This window comes from Heterodontus francisci, chromosome 16, assembly GCF_036365525.1.
Source record: "Heterodontus francisci isolate sHetFra1 chromosome 16, sHetFra1.hap1, whole genome shotgun sequence".
Taxonomy (NCBI): domain Eukaryota; kingdom Metazoa; phylum Chordata; class Chondrichthyes; order Heterodontiformes; family Heterodontidae; genus Heterodontus; species Heterodontus francisci.
The window spans coordinates 82,091,806-82,110,571 of NC_090386.1; the positions used below are offsets into that span (position 1 = coordinate 82,091,806).

Below are 18,766 nucleotides of genomic sequence, written 5' to 3' on the forward strand. Positions count from 1 at the left end.
TGTAATCTTGGGTGTGTGACTGTATTTTCACTAATGATAATTCAACTGTCTTCATAGTCATGGTCTGTCGCTTCTTCAAGCCAGTATCTAATCCAAAAATGGATAGAACATACTGAAATTTCTTTGTCACTTTGTGATTTTAAATGGGAACCTTAAAAGAAAAATCCCCTCTTTAATTGAGGCTGAATTCTGTCTTTGTGTTTTGTCATCAAGTTCCATTGTATAGGACACCACCAAAGTTAAAGAAGTGTAGTATAAAAGAATAGATAAAGTAAAAAGCAAGTTTAAATTTTAAAAGCCCCCCCAGCTTGGGGGTTGGAGTTAATTGTAGTATACACCACAGTTGACTCAGAGCACTTTTTCCTATTAATTTTATTTTTAAAAAAGGAATAAAGACGAGAGGCAGGACAATTTAAAGCTATATTGGCAATGATCTTGGAACAGGCCACCTATGTCTCTCCTCTTGACCCAGAAATGATGCAGAGCCGTGGGAAGAGGTGAAAGGGTTCAGTTAACAAAGAGAAAACCTGTTCTCAGAAAAGAAAACAATTAAAAATAAAAGTGCATTATTCAGCTGAAATGCTTAGCCCTCCCGGTAGGAGTGTAGCAGAAGGGCTGGGAAATATGGTGGATCTGAGCCCCAGACTAAGTTGGGAGTCCCTGCTTAGTCTTGCAAGAGGCAGAGCCTACTCCTGTTCTTTACAAGTTCCATGGCAGAGTCGGGGGTGGCAGAGTCAGGGTGGCAGTGCTGACAGTTTCCTCAGCCCCAGATTTTCAGAGCTTCTATGACATGACTAACAAAAATCCCAAATCCTGATATTCAAATTATGATGTCTTTATTAGTTTCCTTTCTGTGTGCTATCTTATTTTCTTGCAATGGTCCATTTATTTATTTTTTATTAAATTCTTGAATGTAAGGAAAGGGCCATGGCCAATAGTACAGGACAGCGCCAATGTTGAAGAGTACAAGTGACAATAAATTGCATCTATAAGAAGCGATCAGTGGCACTTGAGTTTTAAAAAATCTGATGATTCTAGGAGGAAATAGGAACTGAGGGAGGTTAGGAGTTCCACAAATTCAAGGTCCTGGAAAGAATAAGTTAGAATCATTAGGAAGCATCAGTCTCTGGAATGGTATAGTGGTGTACATTAGTGCTCATGGGTTGGACAGATGCATTTTTTTAGCCCCATACTGCTCAATTCCTGGTGCAATCTTCTTCAAGCAGGAAAATGTCGGGCTGGAGGGAGGTAAAGTCAGTGGGGAGAGTTATGACTGAGCCATTGGGCCTTTGCATTTCCAAGTAGCTGATTATATGGAGGATCAGCGGCAGGCTGGGAATGGCATGGGTACATCTATGAGCTTGAACATAAGCTGTGTTGATTCCTGATATTAACAAATTGAGGATTCCACAAGGCTAAAGGAAGCAAAATTCAGGAAGCCCTGACTATAATATTATCAATAACATAATGATTGAAGAAGTGTGTGAATACATTATTAATAGTAAGTTTAAAAAGACACTGACAACAGTGCTTATAAATCATTCTGGGCACATCGCACCCAAAATCAATTACACAGGCAAAAGTTCATATTGTCAAGCTTTGAGCTTCTGTGCCAAAACTGAGAGGAACATGTTAGGACAAACATTGATGAGAGTTCTACTAAATCAGTGTTTGCAATAAAATTCTTGTTTATTTATTAGGTGTTCATAGAGGATGCTCTAGTGTTCAATTTTGTTTAATTCCATTTATAAAAGAGCTAAAACTAAAATGCAAAAAGTCAGGATAAAGAAGTAAGGCTTTTTTTTTCTCTTTAAACATATTTCTTTTTAACAGAAAACAAATTACTTGTATGGCCAGTGTAGTTTGGTTTGGAAAGTATCATCTGTTTCTCAAAATAAGAGTACATTTTTTGCTCTTATTAATCTCTTGGCTGTGCGCAAAATAAGTGGAACAATGAATAGAAAGGTGAGCTCTGCTACGAGTGACTCAGAGACATCCATATGCTGTGGATGTAGTCGCAGCAGTGGGAACCTTTTGAAGTCACACACAGCTGTCATCTCTTGTGTTCTGCTCTCTGACTCGAGTCTGGAACACTCCTGCAAATGCCGAGTTCAACTATTTCATCATATGTCATTGCCTCGGGGCTCCAAGAATGCAAATCAGACCCCACAAATGTCTGAGTCACACGGCAAGATCATATTGTTACATTTGAAACCAGTTGTCACTTTTATCTTCAGCTTCTGTGGGTGAGGGTAGCTTTTGCAACAGATCAGTGCCACAATGTAATTGTATAGTTTAGAGACGGAGCACAAAGGGAATCACACAAGCTCTTCTTATTTTTCTCCCTGTTCTAGTATCCACCAAAACATACCAGAATAGTATAAACAATTGTGAGTTTCAGTGCGTTAAGACATTTTTCTTGTCTATTCTGGATAGAGACAGATAAAAGTTTCCAGAATGTCGGATGGAAACTGACTACTGAAATAAATCAACCACCAAATAATGTTGGGTTAGCATTCCACCCAAAAAATAAATCTCATCTTTTGTTTTTCAGAAAGCTGCGTACTTGCAAGATTTTCTGCTTTATTTTTTAATTTTACATTTCAGGGTTAAATCTTAGTACCAGACCAGCTGGGCTCTGAAAGTTGTGTAGCTTTCACAACCTCAACTTGCTCTAGGCGTTAATGTTACAAATCAATTGACAGATTGAGAGAAGTGTTGTGAAGCGCTTACTTTCATCAGTATATCGCTTCTGAGCCAAAGGTCCTGTACTCTCGGAATGGAACAGGCGCTGGTCCTTTATTCTCTGAATAGGACCATTTGCAAGCCCTTCGCACTCTAAAAGCTGTTCCAATGCATCACTATGATCGTCCATATTCCCACCCAACTCAAATGGTGCTTTTAATAACTCTTTGTTATGGTTCAGGTTTTTCCCAACACTTTTGTTGTGTTTACAGATTGCTGGTAGTTTTCATAAGCATACCGAGTCTCATGTGATCCAAAACCTGCATCTTTATTATATGCCGTGAAGTGGTTAATCTGCCTGGATTTGCCCATTCTTCCCTGGTCATAGAATATTCTTCACTGGAGATCATGTGAGGTGCCCTGCAGAGTTCTCCTGCTGTGAATAAAAAGTGGAAAAAATCATGCGGACAGAGCAGTCATTTTTGGCTAGAACTATTGGGTCAGATTAATTTACATGTTAAGTATTAAACAGAAACCAAATGATACAGTAATCTATGGAGTCAGCACAATACTTAGAATCAGTCCATAAGGAGTTCATATATCCTTTTTTAGAAATTATTTCTAAGAGTCTGATAAGTGACTGGACTTTTGAATGAAACAGCCATAATTGCCATATAGTAGAGATTTCAGTAGCAATGTTGTAGCTGAATGTCAATCTAATTGGTACGGCAGCATTGTGGTTTTGTTACTGGACTAGGAATCCAGATGCCCCGATTAATGATGTGGAGGCATGATTTTAAATCCCACCAAGACAGCGAGGGAATATTAATTAACTAAATCAATCTGGAAATTTAATAAACAACTAGTATCAGTAATGGTGGCCATGAAACTACCATATGTTGTAAAAACCCACATGGTTCACTAATGTCTTTTAGGGAAGGAAACCTGCTGTCCTTAACCAGTTTGGCCTAGATGTGACTTCAGGCCCACAGTCATGTGGTTGACGCTTAACTGCACTATGAAATGTCCTAGCAAGCCACTTTGTTGTATTCAAGAAGGCGGCTTGCCATACGAGAGTATGCTCCTGGCCGGCAGCATGTCAGAATCCATGAGGAAAGGCATCATCACCCTCATCTACAAGCGGAAGAGGGCAGAAATCAGAAATTGGCGGCCCATCTCACTGCTAAATGCTGACTACAAGATTCTGTCAAAAGTCATAGCCAGTCGGGTCACGTCTGCTCTGGAGTTGGTGATCCACCCTGATCAGACCTGTACTGTACCCGGCAGGAAGATCTCTGATAGTCTTGCACTACTCAGGGATATGATCACCTATGTACGAGACAGGAGGGTAGACACCTGCCTCATCAGCCTGGACCAGGAGAAGGCTTTTGACAGGATGTCGCACACCTACATGATGGACGTGCTTTCCAAAATGGGGTTTTGGGAGGGAATCTGCAATTGGATCAAACTGCTCTGCACAAACATCAGTAGCGCAGTCTCAATCAATGGGTGGGAATCAGAAAGTTTCCCGATCCAATCTGGAGTCAGACAGGGCTGTCCTCTCTCCCCTGTCTTGTTTGTTTGCTGTATTGAACCCTTTGCTGAGTCTATTAGGAAGGATGCGGGCATAAGAGGGGTGACAATCCCAGGCAGTGGAGGCACTTAGGTTAAAACCTCCCTGTACATGGATGACGTCGCCGTCTTCTGCTCGGACCCGCTGTCTGTGCGCAGACTGATGAGCATCTGTGACCAGTTCGAACTGGCCTTGGGAGCCAAAGTTAACCACGGCAAGAGCGAGGCCATGTTCTTTGGGAACTGGGCTGACCGATCCTTTGTCCCCTTCACTGTCAGGTCAGACTACCTGAAGGTGCTGGGGATATGGTTCGGAAGGGCCGGGGCATGCGGAAAAACCTGGAAGGAGCAAGTAGCCAGTGTGCAAATCAAGCTGAGCATGTGGGAGCAGCGCTCTCTCTCCATTATGGGTAAGAACCTGGTCATCAGGTGCGAGGCGTTCACGTTGTTGCTGTACGTGGCGCAGGTCTGGCCCATACCCCACTCCTGCGCTGTGGCAGTCACCCGAGCCATTTTCCGCTTCATCTGGGGATCCAAAATGGACCGGGTCCGAGGGACACGATGTTCAAACCTCTGGATAAGGGCGGGAAAAATGTACCCAACATCACCCTCATCCTGATGACTACCTTCATGTGTGGCTGCATCAAGCTGTGTGTAGACCTCCAGTAGGCAAACTCCAAGTGTCACTACGTGCTGAGGTTCTATCTGTCCCCGGTGTTGCGAAAGATGGGCCTGGTCACATTGCCGCGGAACGCTCCATCCAGTTGGACTGTGCTGTACCAACTATCCTTCGTGGAAAAGTTTCTGCGGAAAAACACCTATGACCACCAATCCATCAGGACGTGATCTGCATGGAATGTCCTCAACGCCCTACGGGAAAAGGAGATGGTAGATCCTGTTGGATGGTTCCCCGAGCAGACCGCCAAAGTCATTTGGAGGAATACCTCATCAGCAGAACTTTCAAACAAGCACCAAGATGTAGCTTGGCTGGTGGTGAGAAGAGCCCTCCCCGTCAAATCCTTCCTGCACGCCCAAAGTCTCACCCCCTCCGCACAATGCCCTCGAGGTGGCTGTGGTGGGGAAGAGACGGTTGCCCACCTCCTCCTAGAATGTGTCTTTACAAAGCAGGTGTGGAAAGAGATGCAATGGTTTTTGTCGAGGTTCATCCCAAGCAGCTCTGTAACACAGGAGTCTGTGCTCTACGGGCTGTTCCCAGGGACACACACCGAGATAAACATCAACTGTTGCTGGAGGACTAGCAATTCGATGAAAGATGCTCTTTGGTCTGCCCGAAACTTGCTGGTCTTCCAGTGCAAAGAGTTGTCCATGACCGAATGTTGCAGACTGGCACATTCCAAGGTCCAGGACTACTTGCTGAGGGATGCATTGAAGCTTGGGGCAGCCGCAGCAAAGGCTCAATGGGGAAAGACCACAGTGTAAGGTCCCCCCACCAAGCTGAACTGAGGGGCTGGATCCATGGGAAACCCCTCGAACTGTATCCGGAAAATCTTTGTTTGCTGTGACATGTATATGGCATGAAAAATGAAATGGAAGGGTGGTGAGGCAACTCCCTCCTGTATTGAAGGAAACTGATTTCCTTTGCACTGTTTGTATTTTTTGACTTGGTGCTGTTTGGAACTTTTTTGTAATGTATTTTTTTTACAGATTTTTATGAATGAATTATATTTTGGAAATAAAAAAACGCGGCTTGCCACACCTTCTCAAGGGCAATTAGGAATAGGCAATAAATGCTGGCTGAATCATAAAACAAAGCTATGAAGATTGGAACACTCATTGGAACAGCAGCTAGAGTTGATTTGTGCCATGGGATGTCTTTCAAATTACACTTGTTACGATTACATGAGGTGGGTCGAAAGGCTCCCCTCTTGTTGCTGTCCTTGTTTGACTGCAACAGGGTTTTTTTTTAAACAGTGGATGTGCTTACCAATTCAGTGAGTGTTTAACCTTTTATGTGCCATGATCATAAAACAGCTAATCAGACAGGTTTTCTTGAGTTTAAACAAAAAGAGAATAGTTTACTGTACTTAAAATCAAAACCCGATCTAAGTAAAATAATAAACTACACTCCAACTTTCACACACACACACACACACCGAGAATCTCACACACACACACACACACACACACACACACACACACACACACACACACACACACACACACACACACACACACACACACACACACACAAAATAGACTACAGAGTGATAAAGAATTGTTTGGTTGGAATAGAGTCCAGAACAAATAAAAATAATATACAGTCTGGGGGGTATGGTAATTCAATTGTCTTCCAGCTGAAGTCATGATCCTAAAGTTCCTGGCTTGTAGAATTGGCTCTCTTGGTTCAGGGTTTACTTGGAGACAACGATGTAGGTGGCTTTCTCCCCCAGGGTCTCTGTTTGTAGCAATGATAGACATGGATGCTCTGCAGTCACAGACAGGATTCGTGACTTGCAGTATGACCTGGAGACAGAGAGAGAGAGAGAGCCCCACTGGGGTCCTGCACTGATTAGCTCTCAAAGCTTGTCTGCTGTGCTTAACAGAAACTCTAAGTTTTCACATGGACTGGGGAGACTGTCACATAATTCTCTCAGTGTATTCTTTCACTTTAATGAGACCCCAGTCGAGAATCCCGATCTCCCTCAGGCCATATTGTTTCAATGTTTACCTGGAGATTCGTTTCCACTAGTGTGAATGCTCCAGGATGGCTTTGAATGTCTTACTAATGAGAGTGATACCAGATAATTCACTCAACTGTTCGAACCATTGTTCTGGATGAGAGATATTTAGACATGTGTCTCCACTTCGATACCTCAGAATGTGAGGTATTTCAATGCAAATTGTGGTGGACATCTTAGCTGCCAGTTTTTTAAAAGTTGAATGTAGGATTCCAGCTTTCTTTTTTAAAATTTTAATTTAGGTTTCCAACTGGTGAATTAAAAATCATCAGTCAGCATAGCACGTTTTCATGACACATTCCTGTGAAGTGTCTTGGGATGTTTTATTACATTAAAGACCTGTATAAATGCATACACTATGAATACACTGATTGTGGTGCCAGTTATTTGTATTGGTCACCCCTGCTACAGAAAATATGGCCCTCGCAGAGATACAGTGCACTGAGCCAATTTTTAAAATCAGGTTTTCCCTAACCAGCTGACAGGACATTAGATAAAATAAGGATATTTCCCAACTTAATCAGATTCCTGTCTTTTATTTTTATTTTACACATCCCAATATGCCAGTTTTACATGTTGTGGAAACTTGACTCAGCAGGCTTATAATCCCTCTCTGTCTCCTCAGTGCTTAGACAAATATAAGCAATTTAATTAATCAGTACATTATAAGATTATGCATCCACATATTGGACTCAACTTCTGCACCTTAAAGGGTATAGCTCGCATGACTAGTGTATTTACTTCAATCCTTCTTTCTGATTCAATGCAATTCACCCAGAAATATGATCATTATTCATTTCCAGCCATCATAGTGAAATAGTAAACATCTTGCGTTTATCACTTAAAACTGAGGAAAAGAATTTCTTACAGGACATGAATTTTTAGCAGTTCTGATGTTGCTCCTCTACAATAGCAACATGGAGCAGCCAAGGACACAAATGATGCACATTTTAAAAGCTTTAGCATATTTGTTTTCAATTTACTAAGAAAATGACTGTACACCAATTCAACTAGCAAATGGTTCCAAATAGTTTTTAAAGCCATTTCTGTTATTTAAAATCAGCATACTCACAAGTAGTGGAATTTAGAATTTAGAATTTAGAATTTAGAATTTAGAATTTTAGAACATTACAGCGCAGTACAGGCCCTTCGGCCCTCGATGTTGCGCCGCCCTGTGAAACCATCTGACCTACACTATTCCATTTTCATCCATGTGTCTATCCAATGTCCACTTAAATGCCCTTAAAGTTGGCGAATCTACTACTGCTGCAGGCAGGGCGTTCCACGCCCTTACTACTCTCTGAGTAAAGAAACTACCTCTCACATCTGTCCGATATCTATCACCCCTCAACTTGAAGCTATGTCCCCTCGTGTTTGCCATCACCATCCGAGGAAAAAGACGCTCACTATCCACCCTATCTAACCCTCTGATTATCTTATATGTCTCTATTAAGTCACCTCTCCTCCTCCTTCTCTCCAACGAAAACAACCTCAAGTCCCTCAGCCTTTCCTCGTAAGACCTTCCCTCCATACCAGGCAACATCCTAGTAAATCTCCTCTGCACCCTTTCCATAGCTTCCACATCCTTCCTATAATGCGGTGACCAGAACTGCACGCAATACTCCAGGTGCGGTCTCACCAGAGTTTTGTACAGCTGCAGCATGACCTCGTGGCTCCGAAACTCGACCCCCCTACTAATAAAAGCTAACACACCATATGCCTTCTTAACAGCCCTATTAACCTGGTTAGCAACCTTCAGGGATTTATGCACCTGGACACCAAGATCTCTCTGTTCATCTACAGTACCAAGAATCCTCCCATTAGCCCAGTACTCTGCATTCCTGTTACTCCTTCCAAAGTGAATCACCTCACACTTTTCCGCATTAAACTCCATTTGCCATCTCTCAGCCCAGCTCTGCAGCCTATCTATGTCTCTCTGTACCCGACAACATCCTTCGGCACTATCCACAACTCCACCGACCTTAGTGTCATCTGCAAATTTACTAACCCACCCTTCTACACCCTCTTCCAGGTCATTTATAAAAATGACAAACAGCAGTGGCCCCAAAACAGATCCTTGCGGTACACCACTAGTAACTAAACTCCAGGATGAACATTTGCCATCAACCACCACCCTCTGTCTTCTTTCAGCTAGCCAATTTCTGATCCAAAGCTCTAAATCACTTTCAACCCCATACTTGCGTATTTTCTGCAATAGCCTACCGTGGGGAACCTTATCAAACGCCTTACTGAAATCCATATGCACCACATCCACTGCTTTACCCTCATCCACCTGTTTGGTCACCTTCTCGAAAAACTCAATAAGGTTTGTGAGGCACGACCTACCCGTCACAAAACCGTGCTGACTATCTCTAATGTACTTATTCTTTTCAAGATGATTATAAATCCTGTCTCTTATAACCTTTTCCAACATTTTACCCACAACCGAAGTAAGGCTCACAGGTCTATAATTACCAGGGCTGTCTCTACTCCCCTTCTTGAACAAGGGGACAACATTTGCAATCCTCCAGTCTTCCGGCACTATTCCTGTCGACAATGACGACATAAAGATCAAGGACAAAGGCTCTGCAATCTCCTCCCTAGCTTCCCAGAGAATCCTAGGATAAATCCCATCTGGCCCAGGGGACTTATCTATTTTCACACTTTCCAAAATTGCTAACACCTCCTCCTTGTGAACCTCAATCCCATCTAGCCTCGTAGCCTGAATCTCAGTATTCTCAACAACATTTTCTTTCTCTACTGTAAATACTGACACAAAATATTCATTTAACACTTCCCCTATCTCCTCTGATTCCACACACAACTTCCCACTACTATCCTTGATTGGCCCTAATCTAACTCTAGTCATTCTTTTATTCCTGATATACCTATAGAAAGCCTTAGGGTTTTCCCTGATCCGATCCACCAATGACTTCTCGTGTCCTCTCCTTGCTCTTCTTAGCTCTCCCTTTAGATCCTTCCTGGCTAGCTTGTAGCTCTCAAGCGCCCTAACTGAGCCTTCACGTCTCATCCTAACATAAGCCTTCTTCTTCCTCTTGACAAGCGCTTCAACTTCTTTAGTAAACCACGGCTCCCTCGCACGACAACTTCCTCCCTGCCTCACAGGTACATACTTATCAAGGACACGCAGTAGCTGCTCCTTGAATAAGCTCCACATTTCGATTGTTCCCATCCCCTGCAGTTTCCTTCCCCATCCTACGCATCCTAAATCTTGCCTAATCGCATCATAATTTCCTTTCCCCCAGTTATAATTCTTGCCCTGCGGTATATACCTGTCCCTGCCCATCGCTAAGGTAAACAGCATGGACTAGGCATGCTGTTTAAAAATGCTTATGTTTTATTATAAACCCATTTTCAACTGTATTAATCAAACTGCACCAAGTTACCACACTTAAACATATGAAGGAATATCTTCAAAGAAAAATTTTTGAAAAAACTAACATTCTAAAATGCTGCCCGATTATGCCAGTTCAAGGCAGGATTTACGTTTGGCAATATGCAATGAATTTGAGCAGAAACTCAATTAAAAAAGAACACTTCTCAAAATTAGCTCAATTATGGATGCAATTTGTGCCCTGATCACCGATTGTCCCCAAAACAGAACCTCTACGCAATTTTACATACTTAATCGTGGAGCCAAGAGGAGCAGAAATGCTCCCATTGGCCACATATTAAAACATGGGCCGTTGCCAGCTAACAATCACCCCACTCTTCCAATTGTTGCCCATCCCCTCCGACCCTGGACTTCCCTGAGGCTCTTGGCCAACTTCCAACAGGGTATCTTGCTGAAATAAAAACAGAAAGAGCTGGAAATACTCAACAGGTCTGGCAGCATCTGTGGAAAGAGAAACAGAGTTAACATTTCAGGTCTGTGGCCTTTCATCTGTTCTGGTGTTGGAAGCTTGTTGGTACCATAATAATGGGCTGGTGGTCCAATTTGACCACCTACCAATGGCCTCATTAGGCTCATACAATGTGCTGTGCATCAGGGTCACACCCCAATATGGACGTGATCCAATTTTTGGGACACTGTTCTTTATTTGGTGCTTATTCTGTTAAAAGTGAGTATTAATTGTTTGCCTCTTCCATTTGTGTTTTTGCATTGCAAGCTTTTTGGCCGGAATTTCCTTCATTTATTTATTATTTCTGGAAGCTTTGGACAAGGAGTGCTTCTTTAAACTCTTCGGAAATATCTTCAACATAGAAATGGGAGGGAGGTAGCACTCTATCTATTATCTTAGATATGGAAACTACAAAGTAAATTTCTGTTATTGGCATAGTTATTATTTAGAAAGCTACTGGAGCTACATGAGAACTTTTAAATCAGAAAGAGACAAAGGCATTCGAGATAAGAAACTCTATGGGATTAGCAACAAACTGAATTATGAAGCCAAACAAATGTCCTTACACAGCTCTACTGATTCTTCCCCCAAAAAATCCTTTTCCAGTATTTTATTTTTGTCTTCATTTTTCCCTTCACCCTTCTTGATTATCCCTGCTCCATGTACAGCTTTGTGTCAGTGCGGTTGAATCGGGGATATGTTTTTCTGCAATACCATCTTCACCCACTGCAGAAGAGGTCACAAGATAATTACAGATGAGAAAAGCCTTTTCTCCCATCTTAATTCACCCATCCAGAAAGACTCAACTGCATCTAATTGTTTATGAAACAAATGCCCCCACCATTCCACCCAAAAGCCCATTTGAAATGTTGAGCACACGCTGCATGAAGAATTTTGTAATATCAGACCTAAAATTTTCATTTACTTGTTTGAACCTTTGTCTCCATTATACAGTTTCCAGATAAACTTCCAGATTAACTTTTTATACTGCCTACTTTTTTGTCTACCTCTACAAGATCATCTCTACGTGCTTCTTTTCCAGGCTGAATAGTCCAAGTTTCTCCAGTCATTCCTCATAACTCAGACCACTGACACTGGTGGTCAATCTCATGGCCCTTCTCAGCACTGCCTGCAGCAGTTGAATAGCATTTGGTAATCAGAACTGTTCACAGAACTCAGGATGCAATCTGACCAGAGCATTGTACAGTGTGGTCATGACTTCCCCTGACTTGGTGGCTCCCCTTCCTTCCATAACCAAGTATATTGGAGCTTTTATACACACCAGCTGTGTACTGATCACATTAGTGGGTTTAATCTGTTTTTGAATTGAGAAAAAATGTGCAGCAAAGGTGAGATGAGGCCATTGCATCAATTCTATCAATACACTCTCCTCTGTTTCCTGATCTGGTGCATTGCTCCATTAACTGTTCTCCAGATTCATGGCAGAATTCCTTGTCATAAATATCACTTCACGAAACAGGGCTTGATTTAAACACCTTGTAAGCAGATGTCTGTTGTAATTAGTCATTCCAGTGCAATGATCCAATGGCTATAAATCTACTTGGAAACAAATCTTTTAAACATTCTTCTTGTTAGTATAACAGTTGTCCTCCTGGAGGTGAGATAGTTTGGTTACTGATAATGAGGAAACTTTCGTGAAGTAGATTAATACTCAAGCTTTCAACAAGACAGAAGCAGGCTTGTTTGTTGATAATAAGTAAAAAGCACACTGTCAAAAAATATAATTTAATTGGAGCAGTGATTCAGATTTGGATAATGGAAAGTTACTGTAAACAAACATAGAAATTATTCGTAAGATTTCATTTGCGAATAACCCTTCAGAATGGATCAATGAATATTTATAAGGGCTAAGGGTATTTCTTTTACTGTTTGTTGGCAGTAAACCTGTAACAAAACTGAAACTGAAACAACGTGTATTTGTTTTAAATGTGGAATTAATAACATCTAATACTCCTGCGGGAGCTGCTATACTAATGGCCAGTCACACGATGATTGAAGGTTACTGTAGGCCCAGAATTCAATACACCTCTCCAGTCATTCCTCATAACTCAGATTTCCAACACTGGAGAATTCCACTCCAATCCCCAGAAAAATATCTCTGTGCCAAGTGAAAACTTGCCATGTTGATATTTGTACAAGCACGCTGTGAACATTTTATTACAAAATTAAGGTATTGATACAGGAATTTCAGAACATGCAGTGTTAGAGTCAGACTTGAAAGTTTTGCTCTTAACAAAAAGTAACTGCAAATCACTAATGCACCAAAAATTAACTTCTCCACTTAATAGCATTCAGTTATACTGAGATTGCTAAACATCTGGACAAATCACAAATGCAGAAATGATTTGTGCATTCTGAATTTCCAAGATGTTTTGAGACAATCATGAAGTTTTCATGAAGAGATTCTGGAGGTATTGTTGAAATAATTTACATGTAATTTGCATGAAAGGTATTTCAAATTAAAGCATTTGTGTATGCTGACAATGACAATCTTGTACTTACTGCTACTTTTTCTGCCAGGTGCATGGAAATGTTAGATCTGGTGATCCCACACAATCTGACTGGAAGCATCGAGTGTCCTAACAATTCAGACTTCAACAACGCTCATGTCAATAACATCTCAGTCGCATCAAATGGCAAAGAAGGTAAGGGAACAAACCCAATAGGTTTGTTAGTTTGTGGCTGTTATCTGGAGTCTGTACAAATGTTTGGGAAATGTTATCACACTGGAAAAATGACATGAAAGGTGACTATTGGGATGGCAGAATTCTTTGAATGTTGCACAACAAATAATTGGAATTGTTTTAAGATCAGCCATACAAAACAAGAATAATACAACAAGAAGGAACACCTCTGCAAGAACATATTCAGAGCTCATAGGATTTGAGATGAGCAATGAAGTATCTAAATCATAGAATAAAAGGTATTTTCTTGTCCTCGTGAATTACCCCTCCCCCACCATAAGTCATTCTTTGACTGAAACCATGGGTGGACAACAACATGCATTCATATGTGCTCATTCTGTGCAGGAGCATTTCTCCCAGCACTCTCTTCTCTAACATGGTCACTAGAGAATATGCTAGGGCTAGCTGACAGGCCCTCCAACTTGCTCTCCCTCACTGTGAGACATTGCATGGCCTCTGCCGATTGCATCCATCCAGCGATGCAGATTGGTTTCACAATATTGGGAATCACAGGTAAAAATTCCACTTGCTGACCAATTTCCTACGGCATACTAACCCTCCCTGAAAATACCAGTGATAACTCTAATGGGAAGTCAACAGTCGAGATGGGGAGGTCAGCTCCCACAACCAAAATGCTGGGAGGGGGGAGGGTTTAGTATAAGCATTTAACTGGAGAGAACTTGTAGTGAGAACAGATGGCTGACAGAATTAGCAATTGGTTGCTGGAGTAACAAAAGTCTGGGAGAAGTTATACTGACAAACCAATCGGAAGGTCAGATTTCTCAAAGCCTAATGCAGCAACATCAACTTGCATTTATATAGCACCCTTAAAATAGTAAAATGTCCCAAGGCACTTCACAGGAGCATTATCAGACAAAAACATTGACAAAGAAGGAAACAAGTGACCAAAAGCTTGTTCAAAGAGGTAGGTTTTAAGGAGGAGCGTCTTAAAGGAGGAGAGAGAGGAGGAGAAGCAGAGAGCTTTAGGCAAGAAATTCAAGAGTTAAGGGCTGAGGCAGCTGAAGGCACGGCCACCAAAGGAAGTCTGGAAGCACAAGAGGCCAGGTCTGGAGGAATGTGGAGTTCTCAGAGGGTTGTAGGGCTGGAAGAGTTTACAGAGCTAGGGAGGGGCGAGACCATGAAAGGTTTTGAACACAAGGATGAGAAGAATGTGCTCCAGCAAGACCTTCTCTCTAGTAGTAGATCTTCACTTTGTTCAAGGTCGAATAGTTTCATGTACTATCTTCAGGGATTGTTTGATTAATCAAGGAGGAATATGCAATAAATTCAGGAGTTCATTCACTCAGTTTTCTTGACTAAAAGCAGCTCACTGTACTTAATGAACTCATTAGTGAAAGAAACAAATACTGTAGAAGTATGATACTGAATGGGTCCATTTTATTTTGCCTAAACAACCTGAGTACGCAATAACATAATAGGAGCAGGAGTAGGCCATACAGCCCTTGAGCTTGCTCCACCATTCAATAAGATTATGGCTGAATGCTTTCAGCAACTCTACTTTCCTACCCAATCCCCACATCACTTGATTCCTTTAGTACCCTAAAATATATTCATCTCGGTCTTGAATATACTCAGCGGCTGAGAATCCACAGCCCTTTGGGTTAGAGAATTCCAAAGATTCACAACCTTCTGTGTGGAAGGAAGAAATTTCTCCTCCTCTCAGTCCTCAATGACTGACTGTTTATCCTGAGACTGTGTCCCCAATTTCTCTCTCCAGCTAGAGGAACAACCTCTCAGCATCTTGGGACTGTGATCACCGTGCTCACAAAAATATTTTCAACTCTACATAGTAATAACATAGAAATGCCAACTGAGTTGACACTATACCCTAGATATTCGATGGTATTGTGCCCATTTTTGTGTGATAAACATGTGCTTATGTCTCCAATATGATGGGCAGGAAATGCATGTTCATTATGAGTTGAAATTGAGCCACCAGCTCAAAATTGGATTGCACTGAGTGCAGTGGCGCTGGGTCAGATTCAATCAGGAAAGTCAGGTCTGTATGGGGTGCAGGCCACCACCAAAAAGGTAATTTTGTAAAATAAATACACACCTGCATGTGGAGTCGGGAGCTGTATAAATGTCCCTCCTTTCCCACCACATTAAAACTACTGGCTGTTGCTTGCATCCCGCTCCCCACCCCAATCGGGGCTTTGCTCACCTGTCCCGATGGCCCGTTTCAATCACACTCCCATCCTAATCAGCCCCTGTCCTAATTACCCTCTCCCCGATTACCCTCCCTTTCCAGATTTCCCTCTCATGATCCCCACCGACCCCCCACCCTCATCACGTGTTTTCAAATCCTGCTTAAAATTATAGGATGTAAGATTTTGTAAAGGATACTAAGTAAAATGGTTATAAGCATTCTGAAACCAATGGTTACAGCACAAGGCTGCCCGCAACTGAGCATTTTATCTGAGTCATCTCATTCATTCATAAAAAAAAACCACGAAGAAGAGGACATTCATCCCATCTAGCTCATGGCTTTATTTAATTTTGTATAATAGGATACACTCAGTTGCTTCCTGCCTTAGCCTCTTTACTCCCTGTTGAATTTGGAAGCTGTTGATTTCCTTTCTGAATGCTTCAACCAAGCCTACAGTCATTGCAGTAAGTGGTAATTTCTCCAGAAGGCATCAAGTTTAATTGTGATTGAGTTATTTCTTAAGTTGCTTCCCTCAAGGTTAATTTGATGAGGATTGATGATGATGGCATATTCTTCACATGTGCTCATCATGGGAAGGCTTGTCTCTGTGGTTGTTGGCATTATCGTTGGTGACTGAAGAGGCCAATTCTTGATCTGTAGGATCTTGGCCAGTTGGGGCTCAAGAATTCCTGGTTTGGAGGGGCTGTGGTATAAGCAGACTCCTTCCATTGTCTGCACCTTTCTTCAGCAGCATCACATCTGTTTCTTTTGAACTGCTTCCCTAGTTGTTGTGTGCTGGCTGTCTCTGTCGGCAGCCTCCTGCTCCCACATCCGTTGGTCAACATCAGCCAGAGAGAGCTGTCTTTTCAGCTGGTCTTTGAAACAGTTGTGAGGTGCACCTTAATCTTGCTTACATAGTTCACCATCAAGCACTGCTTTTGGCATTCTGGAATCCTCCAAGTGTGACACAAGTCCTGTCCAGCACAATTAGTGTTGTAAGTGAATGCTTTCAATGCTGGGCAGATTGGCTCATTATTTGTGATGTAGTCCTGTAAATCTGATGTTCATGATGGATTGAAGACGGCATTGATGAAAGCGCTCCAGCTGTCACATTTGTTTTCTGTACAGAACCCACGATTCCAACACTGACAACCGTTCTGTGTACTTGAATTTTGGTAGAGATGCATAGTGAATGGTTTCGCCAGATTGCTGCTGTCAATCCTGATCTGTGGTGGATTGTAATTTTCTCGGGGCCATGGTTGGTACAGCACTTCTGTTTTCTTCAGGCTAATAGTAAAGTCAAAGGCATTTACTGCCTCAGAAAATTTAGCTTATAGTCATATCCTCTAGGTTTCTTCACCTGATCCAATGCAGAGAAGTTCTCCATGCCCAGTGCACTGTGTTAAGCAATCACACAAATAGAGACACTTCTGTAACTATTGAGTTGTTTTGTCCATGTCACACAGACGTATTAATGTGTTTACATTTATACATTTTATGATATAAAATGTTAATATCCACTGCCTTTAAAAGCACTAAAAAAGAGCCCACTTGTGTAACATATCCCGCGTCCAAGATCAGTTTGTGAGAAAAGATTTGTGGCTAACCTCAGCGCAAGTAAAATGTTCTGCTTTATGAATCAGTATTTCAGTTAAAAATCAAATTCCTGTGCTATGAGATGTAAAGTGTTGCAACTTGCAACCCGATGTATTCACCTGGAATAATCGTCTATTCAGAGAACTCAATGACTCACAGTGAGAATGTATCATTCCTGAAACATTAGCTCTAGTAGGGACTAGTCCAGAATCCTCAATGCATGTCACACCACCACTAACACAAACATCTGATCGCAGCATCATTTACACAAGTGTAGGCACAGCTTGCCAATCTTAAATACATAACTTGGCACTCATAACCCATTGGACATAAATAGTTCTGGTGTCAGTTTATTTTAACCTTTTTACCTCACAGACAAAATATGCTTGTTAAAGGTTTGGATTCATATTAAAATCCATTCATAAATGGCAGCAAAACAGGAGGGAATCAGTGTAATACCAGAATGCCAAATTTATTCGACAAGTAAGAGATCTAATCCTTCAAATGTGACAAAGCCAGGATAAGGCTTTGTGAATGTATGGAATGAATCGTTGTTCCTGCCTGTGTACACTGCAATTGAAACAGGTATATGGACAAATATTTTATTTGTTTTCACTTTATTTTTAGTTACATGTGAACATACGAACATGCTGAACTGATTTCTCCACATTACCACCTACCCCCGATAATCTTTCACCCCCTTGCTTATCAAGAATCTATCTACCTCTGCCTTAAAAATATTCAAAGACTCTGCTTCCACTGCCTTTTGAGGAAGAGAGTTCCAAAGACTCACGACCCTCTGAGAAAAAATTTCTCTTCATCTCTGTCTTAAATGGGCGACCCCTCATTTTTAAACAGTGACCCCTAGTTCTAGATTCTCCCACAAGAGGAAACATCCTTTCCACATCCACCCTGCCAAGACCCCTCAGGATCTTATATGTTTCAATCAAGTCGCCGCTTACTCTTCTAAATTCCAGCGGATACAAGCCGAGCCTGTCCAACCTTTCCTCATAAGACAGCCTGCCCATTCCAGGTATCAGTCTAGTAAACCTTCTTGAACTGCTTCCAATGCATTTATATCCTTCCTTAAATAAGGAGACCAGTACTGTACACAGTACTCCAGATGTGGTCTCACCAATGCCCTGTATAGCTGAAGCATAACCTCCCTGCCTTTGTATTCAATTCCCCTCACAATAAACGATAACATAGTTGCATTTTAATGAGGAATTTTAAATTCGCAGAGAGCACCATAAGACACCTCATTATTTTATATGAGTTGCCTTTTGATTTCCTCAAGTACTAACTGTTTCCCAAGTTCAAAATCCCCTTGTTAGAATAAAGTGCCATTTCCCTGGATCAGTTTTGGCTTTACATTCCACTGTTTTCTATGAGTGTTAAGCGTATTGTAACTATTTAGCTCTGTAATTCTTAAGGTAAAAACATTACTAGCAGTTGACAAAAATACAGTTTTCACTG

At 41.6% G+C, this 18,766-nt stretch overlaps 1 protein-coding gene across 3 annotated transcripts in view; it reads left to right on the plus strand.

Moving 5' to 3' along the window:
- The window catches only part of LOC137378504 (eyes absent homolog 2-like), a 310,299-nt gene that overhangs the window by 141,780 nt on the left and 149,753 nt on the right, over positions 1 to 18,766 (plus strand). For all 3 annotated transcript variants that reach the window (XM_068048842.1, XM_068048844.1, XM_068048843.1), the window contains exon 2: positions 13,361 to 13,485. In XM_068048842.1, the coding sequence (XP_067904943.1) occupies positions 13,361 to 13,485 (125 nt within the window). The remainder of the gene's footprint in view (positions 1 to 13,360; positions 13,486 to 18,766) is intronic.